The sequence below is a fragment of the Acomys russatus genome, chromosome 29, assembly GCF_903995435.1.
Source record: "Acomys russatus chromosome 29, mAcoRus1.1, whole genome shotgun sequence".
Lineage (NCBI taxonomy): Eukaryota > Metazoa > Chordata > Mammalia > Rodentia > Muridae > Acomys > Acomys russatus.
In genome coordinates, this window is record NC_067165.1 from 23,920,095 (window position 1) to 23,947,645 (window position 27,551).

Consider the following 27,551-nt stretch of genomic DNA (forward strand, 5'->3'; position numbering starts at 1 on the left):
TACCCCCTCTGGAATATTCCATCTGCTCAAGTACCCAAGACTTATACACATCAGGGCAGAGGATTGGGATGGATGAAGAAAGATAATTGGGAAGAAAGTCACCACTAAAGAAAATAAAAGAAAAAAATTTTAAAGGTGCAAATTGATTACCTCAGTCCTCCTTTGTCTACCCCTGGGCTCCTGGGTTAAAGACATGTGTGCAGCCAAAATAAAGTGTAAGGAAGAAAAACCCACACGTCCCCTTCTTGTCACAAAACCCAACGTGAGCCTCAGATGGTTCTGTCTGTCCAGAGGGTGCTCCCTCCAGGGAAGGGGACGAGCAGGTCTAGAGCACAGTCTCCAGGGCAGCACGTGTGTGTGGTGCTGGAAAGGTGGCTGTCCCCTGCCCACCAGAAGGCTGCTCCTCTGCTGGCTGGTGGTGCTTCCCGTGCCCTCCCCTCCCCGGAGGCAGACATTATAGCTGGAAGCCCTCCATGGGGGCCTCAGGCTGCTGGAAGATGAACTGCTGATGCGTTTCATCCACCTGAGGAGCCAGGCTGCTATCGTCGTCCTCTACACCAAAGTAGTGCTCAATGAGGTCAAAGGCCTTCTGGTAGATCTCCTGGTTCTCATGGCTCTGGAGAAACTCAATTTTATCCAAGCCTATAGTGGCAAGAAGAAATACTTAGGTCCTTCTACTTTCCTGATGCACAAGTTTCCAAATAAAGGTAGCAAGATCATACCAGTCCTTGACTTGAAAAAGGAGTCAAGATCTTTTCCCCAAACCACAGAATTGCAAAAGAAAAGGCATCAAAATGTCCACTGAAACCCTCAAAACGCTGCTGCCCAGAACCCAAGGCCAGGTGCAGTGGCAGTCATTTGTAACCCTAGCAGGGGACAGGGAGGGTACAGTTGGGACAAACTATGTGGGGCTTGCCTCGCTTACTCAGCGAGCCCCAAGTCTGAGGGAGCGGTGCTCTCTCAGAAAACAAGGTGCAGAGCTGTTGAGGGGCAGTGCCTGAGGTTGACCTCTGCCCTACACACATGCACACATACAATCAGGGCTTCTCCTTTAAGCTAAGTCTGGGAAAATAATGATTTGGCTCTTGTGGGATGGGTTGCTGAAGGCAGTGCAGTATTTGTACAGAAGAGACTGCTGGCGTGTGTGTCCTCCAGCTCCTGGCAGGGTCAGGTCTGTGCTGCCCCTCCCTGCATCGTGCCCTATCTCCTTCTGAGGTAGAGAGAGCCATGAGAACAGCTGCCCTACTGCTCCTCTGGGACAAGGAGGCTTGGACATGAATGACTCCTATCTACTAGTCAGTGCATGCCAGTTATTCCCAGGGAAAGGTCTGGGACAGGCACTTGTCACTGGCTTTCTAAGCACAGACTCAAGGGCTGGTGAGATGATTCAAGGGGTAAAGGTGCTTCCTGCTAAACCCATTCAATTCTTAAAGCCAAGATGGTGGTAGGACAGTGGTGGCGCACGCCTTTAATCCCAGCACTCGGGAGGTAGAGGCAGGTGGATCGCTGTGAGTTCGAGGCCAGCCTGGTCTATAAAGTGAGTCCAAGACAGTCAAGGCTACACAGAGAAACCCTGTCTCAAAAAACCAAAAAATAATAAAAGTCCACATGGTGGAGAGAACTGACTCCTCCAAGCTGTCCTCTGACCTCCATACACACATGTGCCATGTCACGTGTGCCCACACTCATACATGAATGGATAAATAAATGTAGTTAAAAAAAAAACAAAAACAAAATAAATGGGCTGGAGAGATGGCTCAGAAGTTAGGAGCACTGGCTGCTCTTCCAAAGGTCCTGAGTTCAATTCCCAGCAACCACGTGTTGGCTCACAACCATCTATAATGAGACCTGGTGCCCTCTTCCGGTGTGCAGTTGTACATATAGACGCAACATTGTATACATAATAAATAAATAAATCTTAAAATAAACAAAACAGGCCCAACATTCATAAAACGTATGGATGTCCCCAACATCTTCCCCACTAACAGACATGCATGAGGTGAGGGCGGGAACCTACCATAGGCTTCCTCGATGAGGCCGCAGTAGGGGTTGACCCCTGAGCCACTGCGCTTGCCCTCCTGCTCTCCAAGCCGCAGTATGTTTTCTAGTCCGTTGAGGGCCACTTGCACAATCTTTGAATCCATTACAGTCAGCAAGTCACACAGCGGCTTGATGCAGCCCAGTGACACCAGGTACCTGCAGCAGAGATGAAACAAACTTCAAATTAACGCAGAACAACTGAAGGGCACCAGGTGCTTTGCCCTGGGGATCTCCTCATACCCCCATACTCTCAACAGCGCACGCTTCCCAAGCTGGTGACCACCCGGTCTGCACCCTCTCTCTGCCACTGATCTAGCTCCCTAATGAACAGAGCCATGCTGTCACCTTGGCTACAATACTATCCCCCTGACACAATAAGAAATTCCTCAGGCTCCTTGTTTCCCCACTACACTCTCTGCTGGATGCTTCTATACCACCTGGCTCCTACTTCTTTCGTTCCTTTCTGAGGTCATTAAATTGTAGTCAAATTTGTGAAGTTCTCCAGATTTCTGTTTTATTTAACAGACCTCCTATGAAATGCTGTATTTAGTCCCCACGCCCTCTTAAAAGATGGTTTCTCTATATAGCACTAGCTAGCCTGGGATTCTCATGATCAGGCTGGCCTTGAAATCACAGACATCTGCCTGTCTTTGCCCCAGATTCCCAGACTTCAGTTGCATCATATCCAGCTTCTATTTTCCTTTAGTGTTTAACTCAACGGCTCTTCCTTTCTCCTGAGGCTTTAGTGTGCATAGACTTTATTCCCTTCAATAGGTCAATTAGAGAGAAAGACACATCTAATTCCAACTGTTTTCCAGGCATGGTGGCGCATGTCTTTAATCCCAGCACTTGGGAGGCAGAGGCAGGTGGATTGCTGTGCGTTCCAGGCCAGCCTGACTGGTCTACAAACTGAGTCCAGGACAGCCAAGGCTACACAGAGAAATCCTGTCTCAAAAAAAAAAAAAAAAAATCAAACCAACCAAGCCTTATTTATGTATAGAGCCCCGGCACACTTGGGAGGCAGAGGAAGGATAGGTCAGCCTGTCCCAAGAAAAATAGCACCGTCAACAACACAGCAGTCTATTCTAGAGTTCAGGGTCCTTTAGCAGCTTACCAGTCAGACCTTAACACATAAGAGCAGGCCACACCTTTCCCATCAAAAGCCCTTTAGAATTATTTGAAAACCATGAACAAAGGACGGTGCAAACGCATTCAAGATGTGGGGAAAGGGCTAGGTGGTGGCGGCGCAGCCTTTAATCTCAGCACTCTGAAGGCAGAGGCAGGCAGCTCTCTGTGAGGCCAGCCTAGCCTACAAAGTGAGTCCAGGACAGCCAGGGCTGTTACACAGAGAAACCTCCATAAAAGACAAAACAAACCAAACAAACAAAAGATGCTGGGAAAGGAATCATACCTGATTTGCTCAGGGGTTCCCCCTGATGTGGCGTTGGTGATGGCCCAGGCTGCTTCTTTCCTTGTACGGAACTCTGCTTTCTGAAGGATTTCGATCAACACGGGGAAGATATTTGCATCTATGACAGCCTAAAAGAAAAAAGAGGAAGGAAGATGAAGGCAGAAAGACACTTTAAGGAGAAAAGCGAAAGGATCAGGCATGGTGACATACGCTTGCATAACCCAACACCTGAAAGGTGGAGATGGAAGGATCAGGAATCCAAGGGCAGTTGAGGCTACCCTGGGCTACATTAGACAGTGTCTAAGAGGAAAAGATGAAGAAAGAGCAAACCTAGTACAAAATCATGTACTAGACTTTTCCCCACTAACCCACCTGCAAGCTCTCCTTTGTTCTTCCGGGAAGGAACAAGGAGCCTTTGGCCAGCTGCTCAGGCTGCCTCCAATTGCTTTGGTGTGTTGGGCACTGAATCCTGGCCTTGTACACATTAAGCGAACATCCTATCACTGAGCTCCAATCTAATGAGAAACCAATACTTGTTTCTCGGTGTAGCCATGGCTGTCCTCAAACTCACAGAGAGCTGCCTGTCTCTGCCTCCCCAAGTACTGGGATTAAAGGTGTGCGCCTGGCTTTTAAGTTTTGTTTGTTTTTTTGTTGTTGAAACCAATGCTTTTTTTGGACACAAATCTACCTGTATTTGCGCCCTGTTGCCAGCAGTGATGTTTGAAATGGTCCAGCAAGCTTCCTTCCTGATTGATTCCTTAGAGCTGCTCAGCAGGTGGAGGAGGCAAGGGAGGGCTGAACAGTTAAGAATGACCTAGAACACAAAAGCACAAGAGTGCCAGAAAAGTGGGTATTTAGAGTTAATAAATTAAATGCAGACGTGCATCAAGACCCATAACCAGTGCAAAGCAACCCTGCACAATGGGAGAAAACCCTCGCAGAACATGTATTGGCGAGCTATTAAGCAGCACATACGAGGGACTCCTATCCCAAACACCCAATGGGCTGGGAAGACATTTCTCCAAAAAGAAACATAGATTATCAACTAGCACACAAAGGAGGCTCAATTCAACTTCAGAGACACAAAAAGCAAACCATGAAACAGCACTTTATACTCAAGAGTGTGCTGGCTCACTCCTGTAATCCAGTATTCGGGAGGCAGAGGCAGGTGGATCGCTGTGAGTTAGAGGACAGCCTGGTCTACAAAGCGAGCCCAGGACAGCCAGGGCTACACAGAGAGACCCTGTCTCAAAACAAACAAGTGGTGTTATAAGGAAAAGGAAAAAAAAAAAAAAAAAACACGACAGAAAATGAGATGTCCTGGAAAGACAGAGAGAACCTGGGACATGGCACAGTGCTGGCAGAGACATAAAATGACCTAGCAGCTAAACCCATTAAAATTAGCATAAATTACCATGTTATCTAATCTTTTGCATATATATGACCAAAAGAAATGAAACTTAAAAGCAGCATACCAGGATCCATAACAGCATTATTCAGAGTAGCTAAGAAGGAGACCCTAGAAGGCAGTATGCTAACTAAGCTAGATGTAAAGGGCAAATATGATGTGACTCCATTTATGACGAAGTATCTGTAACAGTCAGGGAGTAAAGCTATAGGCCAATAGCCAGAGAAACTGGAGTGCATAGCAACTCATGGGGAATAAACCACACAGTGCTTGACGACATTGGAAAGAAATCACAGAGCTCTAACTTTTGATCTGGTGAAGCTTCCTGTGCACTCGCTGGAGGGACCACTTACTTTATCATCATGTGATCACGTGTGTGCTGCTCAGGCTGGTCTCTAGCCCCGAGCCTCCCCAGTAGAGGCAGCACTCTGCTGCTGCTTTGTAGGAATTATTATTATTATTATTTTAGGAATTATTTTTTATATTTTTGCTTGAGATAGGATTTCATGTAGTTGAGGATGGCTCTGAACTATGTGACCCTTTTGCCTCTAGCCCCTAAGTGCTGCCGGTGTACGTCACATATGGCTACAAAGGTCAACATGATATTACCATAAAGGGGATGTCTACGGGACCCTCAAGGTCTAGGTTCCACAGGGACCTAGGTCTCAAAGGGAACAAGGATCAGCCTTCACTCTTTACAATGTCCCAGAAAACCCAGACATTCCACTTAGCTTTCTTTTTGTTTCCAATTAGTTTACGAGAGAACAAACTATGGCAATAGAGACTGACAATGTTAAAACACTTTTTATATATATTGTTTGTTTGTTTTTTAAAGATTTATTTTATTATGTATACAATGTTCTGCCTGCATGTACACCTGTACACCAGAAGAGGGCACCAGATCTCATTATAGATGGCTGTGAGCCACCATGTGGTTGCTGGGAATTGAGCTCAGGACCTTTGAAAGAGTGTTCTTAACCTCTGAGCCATCTCTCCAGCCCTAAAACACTTTTTTTTAAAGCCATGCTTTCTCTGCTTGTCCATGCAGCCTCTGTTAGTAAGAAGACCTTTGTGCACAGCTGATCTAAGATCCTGTGCCCTCTTCTTCCTTACCTGGGTCTGGATGTCATCCCCAGTGACAATATTACCCACAGCTCTCAAGGCAGGAGACGCCACTTTGTAGTCATTGTGCCTGCAGAGGAGAACAGCCATCAGTGGGGAAGCAGCTCGTCATGGTCAGCCCTGCTGAAAACCAACGCTGGCAGCTCTCCTTCCACCCCACACCTCGGACTGGGTCAGCAACCTGCTGCTGGTCGTAGCTTTTGTGAGACAGTCACTGCAGCCCAGATTGTCTTTGAATTTGTTATTCTCCTGCCTCAGGCTTCCCAAATGCTGGCCTTCCAGCTGCACCACTCCCTGCACTACTTCCTGCTTTGCTTGGAGCTCTTTGAACTAGGTAGAGCTCAGGAGACTTTTACCCTCTTGAGCTAAAGCCACTCACATCAGAAGCTCTACCAGTCTCCGGCAGACTCCAGAGTCTATGACTGCCTGGATCTTCTCATTGGGGCCATCAGACAGGTAAGAGAGGGCCCAGCAAGCATCGGCCAGCAAGTCTGAGTCGCTGCTGAAGAGTAGGCGTGACAATACAGGCAGACAAGGAGAGACCTGTTGGAAGCAGAGTAAGCACTGATAGCAGGGCCACATCAGCTTTGTCACCAAGCCTATGCTTGCCACCCTTCCCAACATGTAACTCTAGACCCTGGGAATGCCACCAAACCTGCAGCCCCACCTTCTCACTTTCCTACCCTGGGGTACACAGTTGCCTACCTCACTGACAATTGCCTTCTAGTGTCACATGATTTGAGACTCTCAGGGGTCTTCCCAAACTTAAAAGAAATCCTATGATGAAATCTGGTATCACTTACAGTTAGTAAGTAGCTCTCACCTTTGCGAACTCTGGAGGAGGGTTCTTCCCTCGGCAGAGGTTTGACAGAGCCCAGACTGCATTCCGTGTCATCGTCAGTCTTGTGGACTTAGTAAGGAGTCTGTAAACAACAAAGCTATCATCTGAGCACTGATATTCTAGCACAGGGCTGTTACCAATAAATCCTAGAGGCTAACCCAGACCCCTAAGACTTTTTGTTCTTGAAAAGGGGTCATTGTGCAGTCCTGGCTAGTCTGAAACTTGCTATGTAGACCAGGCTGGCCTCCCAAGTGCTAGGATTAAAGGTGTGCACCTCTACACTGGGCCTTATTTCTTTTGTTGTTGTTGTTTTTGGTTTTTATCGAGACAGGATTTCTCTTTATTATCTTTTTGTTTTGTTTTGTGACAAGGTTTCTCTGTGTAGCTTTGGTCATCTTGGCTTTGAACTCAGAAACCCGCTTGCTGAGGATTAAAGGTGTGTGCCACCACTGCCTGGCTCAGGGCTGTATTATCTTAAGGGATCAAGTAAACTTTCCCCAATACACTGCCATTTAGCCACCCTACAGATGCCCCAGGTACAAATCATGGCAATTACTCACGTTAACAAAGGATTAAGGATGGAACAATTCAAGACGTAATCTCTGCAAACCGAACTGTCTCCAGCTATGTTTCCCAGCGCCCAGACTGCCTGAAAAGGGGTGACGGGACTGTCAAGCACAAAGCCTGGTAGCTTCTGAGATTACTATAATCAGTGCTATACAGTGCTTCATCAGAGTGAGGGCAGTGCTAGAGCTGGACAGCAAGCTCAAGCCATCTCCCTCCTGGAGACCTAGACCCCAGGGTCTAGACTTGCTCTTGCTCTTACTATGTGAGAGCGTTTCCCCAGCAGGCCCTGGCTCAGTGGGGAAGACAGGCTGCCATCTGAACTGAAGCCAGAGACACCAAACCGTCACCTCCTTATCCCTTCCTTAGAAAGGGAGAAAGAGACCAGAAAATTTAACTCTCTCTCCACCATTGGACAAGATCTACATGAGACAAAGGAGAAAAGACCCCACCACCACTCTGCACTTCTGTGTAAGGACCACAGGCTAGCCCATTTTCATCCTTGGGGCATCACGCCTTCCCCATTTCTCCAAGTATGTGTTAATTGTTTAATTATATTATCAGTATACCATCCAAACACTAACTCTTGAGCGTTACCTGTTCTTGCACATCTTCAAAGTCTGAGTTAAGCAGTTCTATAAAAATGGGGACAGCTCCTGCTTCAATGACAATTTTGGTCTGCTGAGAGGTTCCAGAGGCAATGTTTGTTAGAGCCCAGGCAGCTTCAAACTGAAAGTGAGATGATGACACAACTGAGGTCATGCCAGACGAAGCAGCCATACCTACCACCTGCCTCAAAACAGTCAATCTCTAGCACATAAAAAAACCAAAACCAAACACGTCTACCATCCTTTAAGTGGCAGAAGAGCAGTAAAGTGTACAATGCGTGTGCACAGTGCATATGCAAATGCAGACAGACTGTGATTTAATGATCCAGGAGTTCAGAGCCAGGATGTGGCACCTATGGCTCACTGTCTCATTTCTTGAACCTGGGTTCTTTCAGCTCTGAAACAAGGGTAAGTGTGAGGGTGTGTTCCCCTAGCCACGGCCTTACTCTGTGGCCAAGGCTGGCCTTGAGCTTTTGCCTCTGTCCCTTCTAGGCTGGGACTACAGGCACGAATCAGCACACCTGGTGGAGATGGCTCTCAACCTATTCTCTGCTCTGTCCCTGACAAGTGCTGAGGGACTTACTCATTATCCATCCCTGGGGAACGGAGACTCGGCCACACTCAGTGATCGCAGCAGGTTATGTAAGTGAGAGGTGCACCAGATTCCCTGACTTACAATGAAACTATATCACATTCTCCCTCTACCATGTGTGTCCTGGGTTACGCTGTCAGCTGTCATCTGATGAGCCATTTCATTTGCTGTGAGATGTCTTTTTTTTTTTTTTTTTTTTTTTAAAGGACACTCACTGTATAGACCAGGCTGGCCTCAAACTCAGAGATTTGTTTTCCTTTGCTGGTTGCAAAGGCTATGATACCACACCAGCCCTGAAACTGTTTTTATGAAAGGTTCTTCAGAATTGATAGCTTCCCTTACTGTCCCCTCAGACCACTTTCCACTTCCTTCAGCTATGTCTGCAGAAGCAACCCACTGTCGTGTGCAGAGCTTTTACCTGTAACGTACAATTCTCATTCCTCTTCAGAAACTCCACAAACCGATCAACTACTCCTGGAGTGTTAATGACTTCATCTATTGGAGGACTCGGCTCTAGAGGAGACAGGAAAGACATGAAAAGTCAGGAGAAGCTTTGACTGATCCACTCACAATCCTAGATGCTCTGGCCACTCTTACAAACTGCCCTTTGCTCATCTACTAACTGCACAATACCCTTGGCATGTCGCAAGCATAAAGGCAACCCTAATTTAGGAATGCTCACCTGGGGCTTGCTAAACATAAACACAGCAGAAAAGGAGAGCGAGAAAAGGCCAAGGAGCAACCTTAGCCTATACATTTCCTTTCAGGCAAATATCACTGATCTTGCCGGGCAGTGCTGGGGCACGCCTTTAATCCTAGCACTTGGGATTTTTAGGCCAGCCTGGTCTACAGAGGCCAGTATAGTCTACAGAGGGAGTTCCAGGACAGGCAGGGCTATGCAGAAAGACGCTGTTTCAAAAGCAGCACCCACCCACTCCACCTCTCCCCACCAAAAAGAAAATCACTGCGTTTTCTCGAGAAGAATGTACTCAAGCAAGAGATACTTCTGTGATCATGTGCCTCATTTTCAGGACTAATGACCAGATGCAGAACCCTGCGTATCTGTTATATTGGATTTGTATAAGCAACCGTACGCACTATACAGTTCTAGACACCGAGGACAGAAGAGTGAATAAAGCCCAAAGTCCCTGCACTCACAGAACCTACTGCAGCAGAGAGACAGCGGGACAAGTGGCGGCAAAGACACTGCTCCCCGTGTTTTTCAAGCCGAGGTCTCACTCACAAATCTGCCTGTTCCCGCCTCCCCAGTGCTGGGATGAAAGGTGCTCACCACCACAGCCTGGCTGTAAACCCAGGACTGGGAAGGCTGAGGCAGAAGGATCTTGAGTTCAAGGACAACAAGATTATCTTTAAAAAAAATTGAAAAGAAAAGAAAAAATTCCTGTCTGCAGACTTTCCTCTCTTCCTATTAGTCTGTAAACAACACAATATAACAGGCAGGTGTAGCTGAGTCGGGCATCTGTAATCCCAGCACTCGGGAGGCGAGGCAGCACCAGGTGTCTCTCCAGGGCTCAGAGCAGGCACCGCTTTTGCAAAGTTCTGTTCTCAGCACCTATCCGTGTCAAGTAGCCCATAACACATTATAACTCCACCTGCAGAGGACCTGACATCCTCCTGTGGCCTCTGTGGGCACACACACTCATGTGACAAACATACATAATTAAAAATTCTCTAATCCTAGCACTTGGGTGGCCAAGGCAGGTGGATCGCTGTGAGTTCCAGGCCAGCCTGGTCTACAAAGTGAATTCTAGGACAGCCAAGGCTACACAGAGAACTTTGTCTCAGAAAATCAAAAGAAAAAGAAAGCTGAAGGAGGTGCTGTTAGATTCTTGGGAGGAGAGGATACTAAAAGGGGGAACATCAAGTGTAAACGTGTGAAATGCCTGATTTACTCAAAGAAACCCTGGCCTGGAAGGCTACTGCAGAAGGAGCAATGGGTAATATTTAAATAAAAGAAACAAGAGGTTAAATGGCATATCCCCTCTCTGTGAAGGACCAAGCTCTATACCTTTGGAGAGGAGTTTCCGGAATTTCTGTGTGGTTGCTAACTGCAAGTCAGAGTCCTCAGAGAAGAGCATCTCCACCATTTCCCTTGTGATCACGCTCTCCTAGAATATAAAACAGGGTTATGACAGTGCAGATCAGTAATAAAGCCAGATGACAGCGCATAACCCTGCATGGCACCCTGCTCCTTAAAACCCTCCATGAGAGGATGGCATAATAGGTCCAGGAAGAGGGCTGGCCTATCTAACCTATGTCTGTTTGAAAGGGATTCTTAGTCTGTGATGCAACTTTCCTAAATGTATGTCCAGGGATCTGCATCAGGGATGACTCCTTGCTGACTGTTCACAAAGCTCAAAGACCCGAGACGGCATGGCCGTGTGACTTTTGCTGACAGCAGCTGGGTCCACGCCTTGAAGGGCTTACCCCAGTTGTAGAGCTCACGTAGGAATCCATCAGCAGACTGTCAAACATGGCAGCTTCTTCATTAATCAGCTCCACATTTCTCCGTTTAAAAAGCTAAAAGCAAAGTGAGGAGACAGAGGGTAACACTACTCACAAACTAAAGAATAATAAGCTGAAGCTAGGTTATGATATATTGACAAAGAAATACTAGTATGAAGAAATGGGGCCAAATATTAACAGACATAAAGTATATTCAACAGCTTTACTTTCCGTCAGTGCTCTTAACCTCTGAGCCACCTCTACAGCCCCACCACGCTGGCTTCTAACTCAAGAGATCCACCTGCCTCTGTCTTCTGAGTCCTGGGATTAAAGACATGCTCCCACCCATGGGGCTTGTTCTAGGGACATTTAACACAGAACAGTCTTTTTTTTAAATTTATTTGTTTATTATATCTACAATGTTCTGACTGCATGTATGCCTGTACACAAGAGGGCACCAGATCTCGTTATTGATGGTTGTGAGCCACCATGTGGTTTCTGGGAATTGAACTCAGGACCTCTGGAAGAGCAGATGGGGCTCTTAACCACTGAGCCATCTCTCTAGCCTGACAGAACAGTCTTAAGGAACCTGGATTTGGTTCCCAGCTTGAAAGTATCCAATTCCAGGGGATCCCATGCGCTCGCGCATCCCCCCCCACCTCCTCCTTTTCGAGACAGGGTTTCTCTGTGTAGCCTTGGCTGTCCTGGACTCACTTTGTAGACCAGGCTGGCCTCCAACTCACAGTGATCCACCTGCCTCTGCCTCCCAAGTGCTGGGATTAAAGGCCTGCGCCACCACCGCCCTGCTTCAGTGCTCTCTTTTGACTGTGCAGATACCAGCATACACGAGGTACATATACATACCGAAGACAAAACATTCACACACATGAAATCAAAGTGCTTTTTTGTTCTGTTTTGGAGACAGTATCCTTCTTTGTAGCCCTGGCTGTTCTAAAACTCCAATTTTTAAAAACAGAAGACAGAGGGGCTGGAGAGATGGCTCAGAGATTAAGGGCACTGACTGCTCCTCTAGAGGTCCTGAGTTCAATTCCCAGCAACCACATGGTGGCTCACAGCCATCTGTAATGTGATCTGATGCCCTCTTCTGGCCTGCAGGTGTATGTGCAGGCAGAGCACTGTATACATAATAATAAATTTTAAAATCTTTTTTTGTTTTGTTTTGTTTTTTGAGACAGGGTTTCTCTGTGTAGCCTTGGCTGTCCTACACTCGCTTTGTAGACCAGGCTGGCCTCGATCTCACAGTGATCCGCCTGCCTCTGCCTCCCGAGTGCTGGGATTAAAGGCGCGCGCCACCATGCCCGGCTAAAATCGTTTAAAAAAAAAAAAAAAAAAGCGCTTAAAACCAGAAGGAAGCCCAGAGTGACGGCCAAGCCTCTTATGGCCAAACCCTGACTACAGTGTGTGCGGTGTGAACACAAAGGCACAAAGGTGCTGGTGGAGGAAATGCCATTTTCCGCAGTGGTGTTGCCTAGGTACCATTAAATAACCTGCACGCATGCTTCTGCTAACAACCCTAGTTAAACTCAGTGGGTTACAAAAGAAAAGAAAGAGAGACATGAAAGTGGGAAGACTTACTGGGAAGAAGGGGACTCAGCAGGAATGGCATAAGAGATGGTATTGAAGGTAACTATGACCAAAACACCTCACATGTACATGTAGGATTACCCGAATGGCAGTCCTGGAACTCACTCTAAACCAGGCTGGCCTCACACTCAGAGATCTGCCTGTCTCTGCCTCTTGAGTGCTGGAATTAAAGATATGTACTACCAATGCCCAGACAGAATAAATTTTTTAAAGTTTTTAGACTTAAAAAAAAAAAAAAAAAGTACACACATATTTAAAAAAAAAAAAAAATCACATGTGTGTGCCCGAGTGAGTTGAGGTATAGCACATGCTTGTAGGAGCCCATAGAAACCAAAAAAGTGCATCAGATCCCTTAGAACTAGAGTCATACCTGGCTGTAAACCACTGGGTACATGTTAGAAACTGAATCTGGGTCCTCTACAAGAGCAGTAAGCATTCTTAACAGCTGATCCATCTCTCCAGCCCCAAATTTATATTAAAAGATGAACAAAGAGCCAGGTGTGGTGGTGCACGCCTTTAATCTCAGCACTTGGAGGCAGAGGCAGGTGGATCACTGTGAGTTCGAGGCCAGCCTGTTCTACAAAGCGAGTGCAGGATAGCCAAGGCTACACAAAGAAACCCTGTCTCGAAAAGCAAAACAAACAAACAAACAAGAACAAAAAAGAGGGCTAAGAGATGGCCTAGGGACAAAGCACTTGCTGAGCAAACATGAGGACCCGCCCGCGTTGAGTCCCAGCACTCGCGTCAGGGGAATCCCTGTGTGACGACACAGATGGGAGGCAGCAATGACAGGCACGCGGAGCAGTGAACTACACAAAACAAGCAAGTCAATGAAGGAGACCTGGTCTCCAACAAGATGGAAGGTGAGGACTGACACCAGAGGCTGTTCTCTGATTTCCACAAGCATGCCAACACACACACACACACACACACACACACACACACACACACACACCCTCACGCAAGCAAAGAAAACTACAAAGAACAAGAAGCTAGAACTACAATGTAGGATAAAAATGATGCTTGAGTTCGTTTAATTAATGAAAAGGAGGTAAGAAAACTGGTCTTTCCTTTCTCAAACCTTCCAACATTTCTTTAAAAAACCAAAAACCAAAAAGCAAAACAAACCCTAGAAGGCCTGAGTTCAGATCCCCAGCCCCACATGGAGGTGAGGTGGAGCAGGGCTGGCCTACAGTCCCAGCCCCACATGGGGGTGAGGTGGAGCAGGGCTGGCCTACAGTCCCAGCCCCACATGGGGGTGAGGTGGAGCAGGGCTGGCCTACAGTCCCAGCCCCACATGGGGGTGAGGTGGAGCAGGGCTGGCCTACAGTCCCAGCCCCACATGGGGGTGAGGTGGAGCAGGGCTGGCCTACAGTCCCAGCCCCACATGGGGGTGAGGTGGAGCAGGGCTGGCCTACAGTCCCAGCCCCACATGGGGGTGAGGTGGAGCAGGGCTGGCCTACAGTCCCAGCCCCACATGGGGGTGAGGTGGAGCAGGGCTCGCCTATAGTCCCAGTACTGGGGAGGCAGGGTCTCTGGAGCTCACTGGCTACTCAAGACAATCAGAATGTTCTAGGCTTTAAAAAGTTAAGGTGGAAAGACTGTAACATCAATTTCTGGCCGTCGTGTGCACAGGCAAACACACACAATTTACAATTTGCACACATACATACCCACCTACAAAACAAGTCAACAAAAAAATTTTGCATGATTAGCCTGCTAATAAGTAAGTTACATTTCTCTATGTCAGTGGTTCTCAACCTGTGGGTCAAGACCCCTTTTGGGGGGGGGAGGATCTCCTAACACATCAGAAACACAGACATTTACAGTATGATTCATAAAAGTGACAAAGTTACAGTTATGAAGGAGCAACAAAAAGAACTTTATGGTTGGAGGTCACCTCAGCGTGAAGAACTGTATTAAAGGATCGTAGGGTCAGGAAGGCTGAGAAGCACCGCCCAGGCAGAAGGTGAGGGCATGCCTGATGGATGCCTCTGACAGCACTCCCGGTAACTTACCTGCTGCTCTCGCTTCTGCTTCCGGAGCTGAATGCCCTCTTCCTCCCTTCTCCGTCTCATTTCCTCAGGGTTCAAGGCGTTGTTCTTATAGCTCTTCATTCGGTAATTGTCCTTCCCTGGGCTTGCCATGGTCTCTAGAAGGGAAGATATTGTCAGGAGTTGTAAGAACAGCATTTCCTTTCACACATAAACAAAAAGAATATCAATAAAGAGAAAAAATAAGAAGATGGCAAACAAGTTCCGGACCTGAAAAAATGAAATGAAAAAGCAAAGAAAGTGCCTCTGGCTGTTCTCTGTAGGAGTGCCATAGAAGGCCACTTGGCAACCTGGGCATGGTGGCGCACGCCTTTAATCCCAGGTCTCAGGGAGGCAGAGGCAGGAAGATCTCTGTGAGTTTGGGGCCAGCCTGGTCTACAAAACAAGTCCAGGCTCAAAAAACCAAAACCAACAATGAAAGAAGTCTACTTAGCAAAGTCCATGCAGATTTATTACTTTAAAGGTGGGGGAAGGGCAGGGCATGACAGTCCTGGAGAAATAGCTTAGTACCTAAGAGCATTTGCTGCTCTTGCAGAGAACCAGGTTCAATTCCCAGAACCCATGTGGTGGCTGACAACTGCCTGTAACTCCAGTTTCAAGGGATCCAGTACCATCTTCTAACCTCTGAAAGTACCAGACACATAAAGTAAAAAAACTAAATAAATCTACAACAAAAAACCTAACAAGAGAAGCTGGAGAGATGGTTAATGGCTTAGTGGTTAAGAGCACTGACTGCTCTACCAGAGGTCTCGAGTTCAATTCCTGGCAACCACATGTCGTTCACAACCATCAATAATGTGATCTGATGCCCTTTTCTGGCCTGCAGGTGTACAAGCAGACAGAGCACTGTATACATAATAAGTATACATTAAAAAAAAAAAGCATGTGCTGCTCTTGTGACCATGCAGGCTCAGTTTCCAGTACCCACATGGTAGCTCATAACCATCTGTAATTCAAGTTCCAGGGCATCTGATGTCTCTTCTGACCTCTCCAGGTCCCTGCATACATATGGGACATCAGGTATATATAAACACATGTGCACTAAAAATACAAAAATAGCTGGGCGTGGTAATGCACACCTTTAATCTCAGCACTCTGGAGGCAGAGGCAGGTGGATCACTGTGAGTTCGAGGCCAGCATGGTCTACAAAGTGAGTCCAGGACAGCCGAGGCTACACAGAGAAATGCTGTCTTGAAAAAACCAAATAAAATAAAATAAACAAAAATAAACAACAGAGCAAGCCATCAAGATGGCTCAGAAAGTAATGGTTCATGCCTCCAAGCCTAATGACTTAATTCTATCCCCAGGATCCACACAGTTGACGGAGAGAATCAAACCTCTGCCAGTTGTCCTTTGTCTTACACACACACACACACATACACACACACACACACTCTCACACACTATGCCGAGTGCGCACATATCATAAGGACCTACAGTGGCCCCCCATGGGTTCCTGAACAGGCAGGGGCAGCCTACAAAAGGCCAGCCCCTGTGGAATGCTGTCCTCTATCACCTGACACATAGTTTTTCATGACTGAGCCTGTGTCCCAGAGGCTGTCCTCCCCTTTGAGCACAGTTGACAGTTAAACTGAAATAGGAACTACATTGCTTCTTTAGTTACCATGGTGATAAGTAACTATCACAAATATCTACTTATGACTTCACTGGAGAAGCAGGCGAGAAAGAATAGAAGGATGGCCATCTGTAGAAGCACATGAGAAAACCTGTTACTTAGGACGACTCCACCTCAAAGAGGACCCTCCGTTTGTTCCTTCTTGCTTAAGCATGCCCCACTTCATCCGTCACATCTGATTTGTAGGAACCCATTTTCACAAGGCAAAATTATCTTTTACAGTAAATTCTCCCTATAGAGCAAAGTCCAAGCAACAACAAATCTAAAGTTAGTGTGTGAGTCAACATCTACATTAGAACAATCAAATGAAAATCCCCTAAGTACAAAGTTAGCTATAGTGTAGGGCCTTGAAGAGTGGGACGGTAACAGACAACTAAAAAGTCAAAGCTGGCCACCTAAACTCAGCTTACCGTCTTACCAAAGGCTGCCTAGGCTTTGTCTTCTGGTTAGTTATTACTATCAGTGAATATATGGTTGATAGCAGCACATGTGAGGCCCTGTCTCAAAAAGAAGGAAGGGGTTGGTGGGGTGAAGTGTGTGAGAGAGAAAAGGAGGGAACTACAAATGCAAAGATAGAAAGATAAAACACGTGGAGGTCAGAGGACAAATTCACAGGGCCAGGTCTTTCCTTGTACCTTTACATGGGTCCCAGGTCACCAGGCTTTTGTGGCAGTGGATTTACCAACCGAACCATTTTGCCAGCCTCTCGAGAGTAGTTCAAGAGCAGCATTGTCACTGGCTCACAAAACAAAACCAAAATGTGTATCACCAAACTATGGTGAACAGATGGTTGTGGCTAGAGGTTTCCCTTGAGTGCTAGATCTCAAAGTCAAATGGCAAAAGTTAATGTGAGAACTCCTGTTGGCTGCCTTATCTGTCATTCACTATTTTTTATTTCTTCTTTCTTTTTCTTTTCTTTTTTTTTGAGACAAGGTTTCTCTGTGTGGTGCTGTACACTTACTCTGCAGACCAGACCAGCCTCAAACCCAGAGACCCACCCGCCTCTGCCTCCACCGCCAGGCTCCATCATTCACATTTGATCTTCAGTTCTTTAAAAACTTTGAGTTTGGTGATTATTACTAACAAATGTTTAAAAGGGTGGGTGGGGGGAACTGTCACATGCACACAGGTAAGTGCCATTAAAAAAAGATATACTCAGGCAGGGCGTGGCAGCACACACCTGTAATGCCAGCACTAGGGAGGCAGAGGCAGGTGGATCACTGTAAGTTCAAGGCCAGGACAGCCAGGGCTACACAGAGAAACCTTGTCTCAAAAAAAAAAAAAAAAAGAATATACACACACACACACACACACACACACACACACACACACACACACACACACACACACTTGGGGGGCTGGAGAGATGGCTCAGTGGTTAAGACCCAGGGTTAATTCCAGTACCCACATGTGGTTCACAACCCTCTGTGATTTTATAGAGGATCTCCATAGGCACTGCCATGATGCAGAAACATACACACATACAGGCAAAACACTGAAGCACATTAAAAAAGAAAAGAAAAAAAAAACAACAAAAAACAAACAAAAGAACCAACACCAATAAACCTTTAAAAAAAAATTCCTAGAACTGGTGAACCAGAGGCAGGAGATCTTTGTGAGTCCCAGGCTAGCCAGGGCCATGTAGTAAGTAAAGACATTTGATGGGCATAGTGGCTCACTGATACCCCAGCAGTTGAGGAGCCAGAGGCAGGCAGATATCTACCTGCCTCTTCCAAGTGCTGAATTAAAGGCTTGCACCACCACCCGGTTTCCCCTACTGGAATTAAAAGCCTGCAGCAGCACTCTCTGCTCCTATTCTCTTTTAGTCTAATCTCTGCAGAGTCAGGTGCTTTTTGTTTATTCTATGGTTACTAGATATACAGATAAACACAGACAAGAAACCCTCATTCCTCTTTACTTCTGTATTCCCTTGTCTTTGGATGCCCTCCCTTGGAAACCAGAGATATTCCAGATTGTCTAAACGTAGACACACCACTATTACCATTCCTTCTGTTGCTCAAGCCAACAGCCCAGGAGTCATGCCTTATCCTCACCCCTGCCCAGCTGCAGCCGCCACATGAAACCAGAAGCCCCATGACTCAGATTCTTAACTTGCATTCCCTTCTATATTGCCACCTCAGTTCCCTGCCATCACCACCATCTCTTCAAGGACTACCATGCTACTTAAAAGAATCTCCCAGTGGCAGGCCCCTGAGACAGCACAGCGGGTCAAGGTGCTTACCACCAAACATTACTGGCTGAACATGGTGGCACATGCTTTAAATCCCAGTTCTGGGGAGGTAGAGGCAGATCTATTTGAGTCTGTGGGTAGCCTGGTCTATGTAGTGAATTTGAGGCCTGGTAGGACTACATAGTGAAACCCGATCTCAAAATGAAAATAAATAAATAAATAAATAAATAAATAAATAAATAAATAAAAAGTCTGCAGAGCTGGGGAAAGGGGTGGGTGGGTGGTGGCACACACCTTTAATCTCAGTACTCAGGAGGCAGAGGCAGGCAAATCTCAATTAGTTCAGCTAGCTTGGTCTACAAAGTGAATTTCAGGACGATACTAATGAGCACTCAGGTGATCGGTGCTTTAGTGTCTTCTCTCAGGTACCTGAGTAAAACTAGGAGACTTAAAAAAAAAAAAAAAAAAAAAAAAAAAAAAAAAAAAAGAGGTATTCTGGCTGACCTGGCTAGAAGCATTATCAGCTAAAAAGGTCCCATTATTTACAGCCAAAAGCAAATTAGAAAATTTCATTGTCTTAGCACCAACATAAAGACAATTCAAAAGTTAGTTAATTTCGGGGCTGGAAAAATGGCTCAGAGGCCACTCTCAAGGCCCTAGGTTCAATCCCCAGCACCTACACGATAGGTTCCCAGGGAATCTGAATCCCTGGCCTCTGTAGATGTCAGGAACACAAGGATACAGACATTCATACATGCACCAAGCAACGCAAAGCACCAGTGCACACTGTCGGTCTCTCTGAGACAGGGTTTCTCTATGTAGTCCTGGAACTCACGCTGTAGAATGGACTGGCCTCGAACTCACAGAGCTCTGCCTGCCTCTGCCTTTCAAGTGTGGGATTAAAGGCCTGTGCTACCCCCGCCCTGCTCCTTGGCAGCTCAAGGCGTTATAGGGGAGCTTCTCTCCATTTGTCTTCCGTAGCTAACTCGTGGTCCTATTTGCCTAGGCTAGCCTTGAGGTTCCGGATCTTCCTGCCCCTACCAATGCAACACTGGGATTACAGGTATTTGCCAATATTTCTGTTTTATGAAATTCTGGGGATCACTTCAGCTCTTTGTACACTCAGGGCAAACATTCTGCCAACTGAACGAGCTACAACCCTAACTCTACACTCAAGAAAAACATTACACTTGTGTATTCACATGTATGTAGACTGTGGTTTATGTGCAGAGGTAAAAAACAACTTGTAGGACTTTGGTATCTCCATCCTCAATGTGGGCTTTTGGACTTGGCAGCAGGTCCATCTTGCTGGGCCTACTCCCACCCCCATTCCCCACCCCACCATCCTCCTCACCCCCTGACCCCAGCTTTGTCTATCCTGAACTCACTTTGTAGACCAGGCTGGCTTTGAACTCACAGATATCCACCTGCCTCTGTCTCCTACCACACTTTTAAGCTATTATTTACAAATTATGCCTGATAATTTTGACATTGCTAGTAGCAATTTCAGAGTCAAAAATGGCTTTTTCCAGAGATAGAACATTGCCCTTAGTAGCCCAAATTCTGATAGTAACTATACTGATCCACTGATAGTCACAGCAATAGGCTATGTCCTGAGAAATGCCCCTGACAGACGGCAGCACTGTGTGAACAGCACAGGGCCTCTGTTTACATGACCCTACTAAGATGGTCTATTTTATTATACATCTAGGTTGTATGATATAGCCCACTGCTCATAGGCTACAAAGCATGTTATGGTACAGAATACTACAGTAGGAACAAAGCAATAAGTGTTTATGCATCTAAAAATAAAAACAGGAGCCAGACATGGTGGCGCACGCCCTTAATCCCAGTACTAGGGATGCAGAGGTAGGCGGAACTCTGAGTTCCAGGCCAGCCTGGTCTACAAAATTCCATTGCAGAACAGCCAGGGCTACACAGAGAAACTCTGTCTTGAAACAAACAAACAAACAAACAAACAAAACAAAACAAAAATACCCCCCCCAAATAGTACAGGAGAGGGGCTGGAGAGATGGCTCAGCAGTTGAGAGCACTGACTGCTCTTCCAAAGGACCGGGTTCAATTCCCAGCACCCACATGGCAGCTCACAACTGTCTGTAACTTCAAGTTCTGACACCCTCACACAGACATACATGCAGGCAGAACACCAATGCACATAAAATAAAATAAAATAAAATAAAATAAAAAATAGTACAGGAAGATAATATACTACAAAGGGTACAGTGTAGTGGACACTCAGTATGACTGGAGACTGCAGTGCTTGCTAGAAGTTACTTGAGGTGAGTTAACAGTGCATGCTGCATCACCATGTGAAAGCCTGGGATGCAGATGCTTACTTCCACAGTAACCAATACTGTACCCAAACTTATTAAAGCCTTTCTCTTCTTGGCCCTAAAGAGATGTCTCAGGGGTAAGAGCACTTACTGCTCTTATGGAAGATCCAGGTTTGATTTCCTGGAATTGTACTGGGTGGCTCACAAACGCCTGTAAGTGTGTGCTTGGTGCCCTCAGAGGGTAAGTTGTAAGCCACTATATAGTTACTGGGAATTGAACCTGGGTCCTCTGCAGAAACAAGTACTCTAAACCAGAGCCATCTCTCCAGAGGAAAAAAACAAAATAAGTCTTTTTTTTTTTTTTTTAAAGTTTTTGAGACAGTGTTTCTCTATGCAGCCCTGGCTGTTCTGGCCTTGCTTTGTAGACTAAGCTGGCCTCAAACTCACTGGCTGCCTAATTAAATAAATATTAAGAGGTGCTGGAGTAGCCGGGCGGTGGTGGCACACGTCTTTACTCCCAGCACTTGGGAGACAGAGGCAAGTGGATCTTTGTGAGTTCGAGGCCAGCCTGGTCTACAAAGTGAGTCCAGGGCAGCCAAGGCTACACAGAGAAACCCTGTCTGGAAAAACAAAAAACAAACAAACAAAAAAAGAGGTGCTAGAGAGCAGGTTCAGTAGTGAAGAGCACTTCTGCTCTTCCAGGGGTCCTGAGTTCAATTCCCACCAACCACATGGTGCCTCACAACCATGGTAAGCAGGCGTACATACAGATAGGGCACTTATACACACACAAAAAAAGAAATTTTAAAATCTTAAAAATAATAAATCAAGTTTTCTCATCATTTTCACAGTATAAACTTTAAAATGTTCCCTTTCAGACTGACATGATCAAGCATATATCATCATGCCCCACAATTGTCTCCATTGTTTTCTTTTTATCTGTGTGTGCATCTGTACACATATGTGCGTGACCACAGAGGCCTAGAATGTAATGTAGTTACAGGTTGCTGTGAGCTGCCTGAGGTGGGTGCTGGGAACTGAACTTGGATCTTGCACAGTAATAAATGCTCTTAAACTACTGAGCCATCTCTCTAGCCTCAAAAAATGTTTTCGTTTTTCAGGCAAGTATGGTGGAGCTTGCCTGTAATTCTAGCACAGGGGAAGATGAGGTAGAAAGACCAAGTTCCAGGCCACTTGGTGCTACAGTGTAAGGCCTTGTTTCACAAAAAAGCCCAAGATACTTAAGTATCTTTTTTTTTTTTTTAAGTCGGCTTTTCTTTTTTTAAGATTTATTTATTTACTTATCATTTATACAGTATTCTGCCTGAATGTGTGCCTACACACCAGACAAGGGCATCAGAGCTCATTATAGATGGTTGTGAGCCACCATGTGGCTGCTGAGAATTGAACTCAGGACCTTTGAAAGAACAGACAGTACTCTTAGCCTCTGGGCCATCTCTCCAGGCCCTCAAGTCAGCTTTTAAATAAAAAAGGTTTGCCAGGTGTGGTGGTACATGCCTGTAATCCCAGCACTCAGGAGGCAGAGGCAGGTGGATCTTTGTGGAGTTCGATGCCTGCCTGGTCTACAAAGTGAGTCTAGGACAGCCAAGGCTACACAGAGAAACCCTATCTTGGGGGGGAAAATACTGTTTTCAGCCAGGTGTGGTGGCGCACACGACCTGTAATCCCAGCACTCAGGGGGGCAGAAGAAGATGGATCTCTGTGAGTTGGAGGCCAGTCTGGTCTGCAAAATGAATCCAGGACAGCCAAGGCTACACATAGAAACCCTGACTCAAAAACAAAAACAAAAACAAAAAACAAAACAAAACACCAAAAATCACACCAAAACAAAAAGTACCGTTTTCCTTGAAATGTCCATTCACATTTTCTAGAAAGTGGCATTGTAAAGTTGATTCTGTTAAAGAAGTTATAAATAAAGAGAGCCGGGCGTGGTGGCGCACGCCTTTAATCCCAGCACTCGGGAGGCAGAGGCAGGCAGATCGCTGTGAGTTCGAGGCCAGCCTGGTCTACAAAGCGAGACCAGGACAGCCAAGGCTACATAAAAAAAACCCTGTCTCGAAAACAAAACAAACAAACAAACAAAAAAACAAAAATAAGCTATAAAGAGTTGAAGAGTGTCAGAAGCCACAGTCTGAGGCCAGCCTGGGCCACCTAAGAGCCATGGAAGAAGGCCGGGAGATGGCTCAGTAGGTAAGGTGCTTACTGTGCCTGAGTGAGGACCAGGCTTGGATCTCCAGCACACACGAAAAGCCAAAATCAGTGGTGTGTGCCTGCGACCCAGGACGGAGACAGGTGGAGCTGAAAGTTTGATGAGAGACTTTATCTTAAAAGAAGTAAGAAGTGGAGAGGGACAGAGAAGACACCTGGAGGCGACTTCTGCCCCTACCCCTTTAAAAAAATAAATAAGAGGGTGTTGGAGAGCCGGCTCAGAGGTTACAACTACTGTCTGCTCTTCCAGAGGTCCTGAGTTCAATTCCCAGCAACCACATGGTAACTCACAACCACTATCATGAGATCTGGTGCCCTCTTCTGGCATGCAGGTGTACATGCAGGCAGAACACTGTATACGTAATAAAGAAATCAATCTTAAAATAAATAAATAATAAGAGCCAGGTAACACAAGGCCAGTTGCTTCCTCGCCGTGTCTCTAGGCTGCAGGGCAGGAGCAGGGCTCCCTACCCCGTCCCCAGCTCTGATGTCTGATGCCATTTCTTTCTCTCTCTCTCTCTGCAGCCACCTACAAGCCAGAGAGCCCAGGGAAGCAGTCCTTCCACTACAATGAGGAGCACAAATGGATCCCGGCGATATAGTGACGTCACAGGAGCTCATGGAGAGGCTCCTCACACCAGTTCCCTCCCCCACCCCCGCTCCCTAGGAGAGCCTGCCTTTCCTCTGTCACCCAGCCCAGGGTCACATACTGTCTGGAGCTGCCTTGTGGAGACTGGCCCCGACCCCGACCCCCTCGTCCCTCCCATAAGAAGGAATGGGCAGAGCTCTCTGGCCACCACCACCTCAGCCTCCAAGCTGGTTCTGGTGACTCCCCTCCCCAGAGTTAAGGGATCCCAGCTTCCTGCTGAGGCTGTGGTATATTAGAAGCGAGTCAGCCAGGGCGCTGAGACAACCAAGGCCACACAGAGAAACCCTGTCTTGGAAAAAGAAAGAAAAAAAGAAAGTTTCTTCCAGAAGCTTCCCAGACTTCCCTTCAGACCTAAGAAGCCTAAAATCAACAACTGCTGAGGACAACAGAATTACAGTGATGGCTGGTTTAGAGTTTACTTTAATTAAGACCTGTCCCCTGGATTTGGGGAGAGACTGCCAAATTCCCAGTTAGCAGGAGAGTGGAAATGGTGGTAAGACCGCCAGTACCCACTAGAATTCATTGGGTTGGGGTCTTTGCTAGAGCTGGTTAAGAGCGAGCAATGTCTATAGTTGCATCACCAGCACAGGCAGCGGAGAAGGGCTCTTAAAGAGAGTGATGTTTGGCATAGCAAACCCAGTAGGACACCCTGGCCCTGGGAGCACACTGCTGTGCCATACCCAGTACCTCGCACTACTTACCCAACCTTCTCAAAGCATCAATTTACTGTTCTCATGAGGATTACCCAAACTACCTAGGACTAAAGGTTGTGATTAAATATATCCTTATATTAGTTTGATCACTGAAATTGAGCTGGAAGTCACCTGACTATATACTAAAAATTTCTAAGACTCTGGTCAGGTCTTGTTCTTGCACTGAGGAACCTTCATCTACAATGTAACAGAAAAACAAAACAAAAAACTAACTTCACTTAATACCTTAATTTTTGTTTTTGATTTCCAAGACAGTGTTTCTCTGTGTAGTCTTTGGTATCCTGAAACTAGCTCTGTAGACCAGGCTGGCCTCAAACTCTCAAAGATCCTCCTGTCTCTGCTTCCGGGCACTGGGATTAAAGGCATGCACCACCACACCCAGCACAAATCCTCCCCTCCCTCTGGTTTTTCCAGACAGGGTTTTTCTTTGTGTAGCCTTGGCTGTCCTGCACTCACTTTGTAGACCAGGCTGGCCTCCAACTCACAGAGATCCACCTGCCTCTGCTTCCTTGAGTGCTGGGATTACAGGCATGTGCCACAGAGCCGGCTTCTAAATCAATCTATCTTATAGTTCCCCAGAGGAGTCTGGAAACTTTATAGAGTGCTTTAGGGAAAAGAACTGCTATTATCAAAGGTGGGAAGAAAGCAATGTTGTTTACAGAGCTCCTGTTAGGCTCCACATACTTCCTGCCTAAAGATGTAATGCTTGGAAATAAGGACTATACAGTTTGTTACACCTTGACAGACACCTTCTCTGTGCAGCTTTGTTTGTAAATTAAGTAACTGGAGGTCAGGCATGGGTTCCAGGACAGACAGGGCTGTTACACAGAGAAACACTGTCTCCCCCCTCCACCAAAAAAAAAAAATAATTTCTTTTTAAGTAACTGGAGGAGAGATGTAGGACGTGGCAGGCCAGATGTGATTCTGAAATCACAGGCAGAGAAGATAATTTAGGTTTCCTCAGAATCAGAGATCGTACTGAATTTCAGAAATGCATTTAAGGGACACTCCTAAATCAGATGGGGGTCAGCAATTCACTCTGAACTTTTTCAGTTTCATTCAGACGAAAGGTTTCCAGCTGGACCCATAACAGAACACACCTTCGCAACTTTATGCAGGGTTAAAACTGTCCCTTTCTTCTTTTAGCCCACCACTAGAGGGCCAGGCCATAAAAGGCAGCAGTTAAATCCTAGGGCTCCGGAGAGAACACCCTGGTTTAATCACTGTGTGACCTTGGATAAGTTACTTGACCACTCTAAAGCCTCGGTTTCCCCATCTGTAAAGCAGGAATAAGAGCAGCAGCTATCCCACTAGGCTGCAATTAGGTTGGACAAGCCACGCTAAGCATTGACGATAATGCCTGCACATACAGATGGGCGAATTTAAACAGTTTCTACTTTACTGATGCCAATAAATTACCAATGCTGGCTTTGTTTCTGAATTCAAAGACCACCATCATATTCTTTTGGGCAAGAGACTCGTATCCAGAGTCTCTTAAAAAAAAAAAAAAAAAGATGCAACAGGTCTCTCTTTCTCCTAACCAGAGTTGGCCCAGAAACCTCAAGTCTCTGGCCTGTCTATGCCAAGAAGTCCTGGCTCTGGGCTTCCTAACACTACGAGGGCTGTCACTGAGTCTTAGCAGAACCACCCATTTCTGCGCCGACTGGGACATTTTTTCCTGGCCTTCAAAGGCCCCAGCTCGGCTGGCCCCGGCCTGCCCTTGCTAACTGGTCCGGAGCTGCCCTGCCCTGCGTCTCCTCTCCAGAGGACTCTACCCTCTACGTAGGCAGGTAAGGGCTTCACCTCGTTCCGAAGCGCGTCGGGCCAAACGCCCACGGGAGCAGGCTCCCCGCGGCGGCGGCGGCCAGGCCTGCCGCCCGGAGCCCGGAGCCCGGCCCCCAGCAGGGCGAGAGGGCAGGGTGGAAGGGCTCTGTCTCCCCGGGACGCACGAGCTCCGGCCCAGGGCCACCACGTGGGGACACCGGGGGCGCTAGCCATCCGGAACCAGCCCCCGGGGCTGCTCCCCCGTGTGGCCCCTACGCCGGCCCTTAAACTGGCCCGAGGGGGCACTCCCGGCCTGATTTCTCCTCCCATACCTATCTGGATGCTTCAGACATCTTCTTCGGACTAGAGGCAGGCCCTCGCCAGACCCCGCTCCCCTACACCTCGGCCCGAGCACCCATCTGCCGAGCCGCCACACTCACCCATCGCGGCTCCGCTCGCTCACACTTGGCGGCGGCCGCAGCGGTAGCTTCAGCGGCAGCTTCGGCAGACAATATGGCGGACCTGCCGGACGGCGGCCTGACGAGGACAAACGTTTTACACCGTACTAAACGCGTTCTTAACTCTCACGCCCCCTTCCCTCGGGGAGGTGACAGAGGATAGGCGCGCGTTTAAAGAGAACGCAGCCACTAAAGGTGACAACTAGGGACAGACAAGACCGAGGAGTGACTAGAAGGGATATGTACTGAAGAAAGTGTGCCAAGTTCTCAGCTGTTTCTGTTTTTATTTCTTCTCTATGGTGAGGACTCCTTTCCCGGAAAGATATCCCTTCTCTTTATAATTAAGCCCATATAGACTCTGAAAAAATAATTGTCTAGAGAGAGGAAGTGATTCGTTCACGGATATGGAGATACGGAAAAGAAATGAAGATTAAACTGGTATTTATTTATTTATTTATTTTTTAATTTTTAGTTTTTTGAGACATGGTTTCTCTCTGTATTCCTGGCTGTCCTGGACTCGCTTTGTAGACCAGGCTGGCCTCCAACTCACAGAGATCCACCTGCCTCTGCCTCCCTAGTGCTGGGATTAAAGGCGTGCCCCGACAGTTTCTTGGTTTTGTTCTATACAAGGTCTCACTATGTATCTCTGGCTGGCCTGAAACTCTACAGAGACCAAACAGACCTCAACTTGACAAAGGTTTCACCTACCTGTGCCTCCCAAGCGCTCAGACCAAAGGCTCCCAGGCCTTTTGTTTGTTTCTGGGAGGCAAGGTTTCAGGGATCCCAAACTCCAGACCCTGCCGCTGTTGAGTGCTGAGATTACAGGTGTTTGCCATCACACCAAGAGGCGTCTGCAGTGATTCTCCAGCAGGCGTGTGTTGGGGGAGGGGCAAAGCCCATTAACCT

The 27,551-nt window shown here is 46.9% G+C and overlaps 1 protein-coding gene across 3 annotated transcripts; it reads right to left on the reverse strand.

Annotated features, from left to right (window-relative positions):
• On the reverse strand, positions 1 to 27,444 carry Kpna6 (karyopherin subunit alpha 6). 3 transcript variants are annotated; one of them, XM_051170954.1, is made up of 14 exons: positions 27,354 to 27,444; positions 14,676 to 14,809; positions 11,035 to 11,127; positions 10,616 to 10,715; positions 9,005 to 9,099; positions 7,984 to 8,115; positions 7,383 to 7,471; positions 6,805 to 6,904; positions 6,361 to 6,524; positions 5,973 to 6,051; positions 4,140 to 4,265; positions 3,452 to 3,579; positions 2,018 to 2,196; positions 1 to 642 (listed from the first exon to the last, which is right to left on the reverse strand). In XM_051170954.1, the coding sequence occupies exons 2-14, from the start codon at positions 14,802 to 14,804 to the stop codon at positions 455 to 457; spliced, it is 1,602 nt and encodes a 533-aa protein (XP_051026911.1). In that variant the 5' UTR covers positions 14,805 to 14,809; positions 27,354 to 27,444; the 3' UTR covers positions 1 to 454. The 3 variants fall into 3 exon arrangements, with proteins under 3 accessions (XP_051026911.1, XP_051026910.1, XP_051026912.1); XM_051170953.1 differs by lacking the exon at positions 27,354 to 27,444 and adding an exon at positions 26,628 to 26,768; XM_051170955.1 differs by lacking the exon at positions 27,354 to 27,444 and adding an exon at positions 26,520 to 26,538.
• Positions 27,445 to 27,551: the final 107 nt, after the last annotated feature.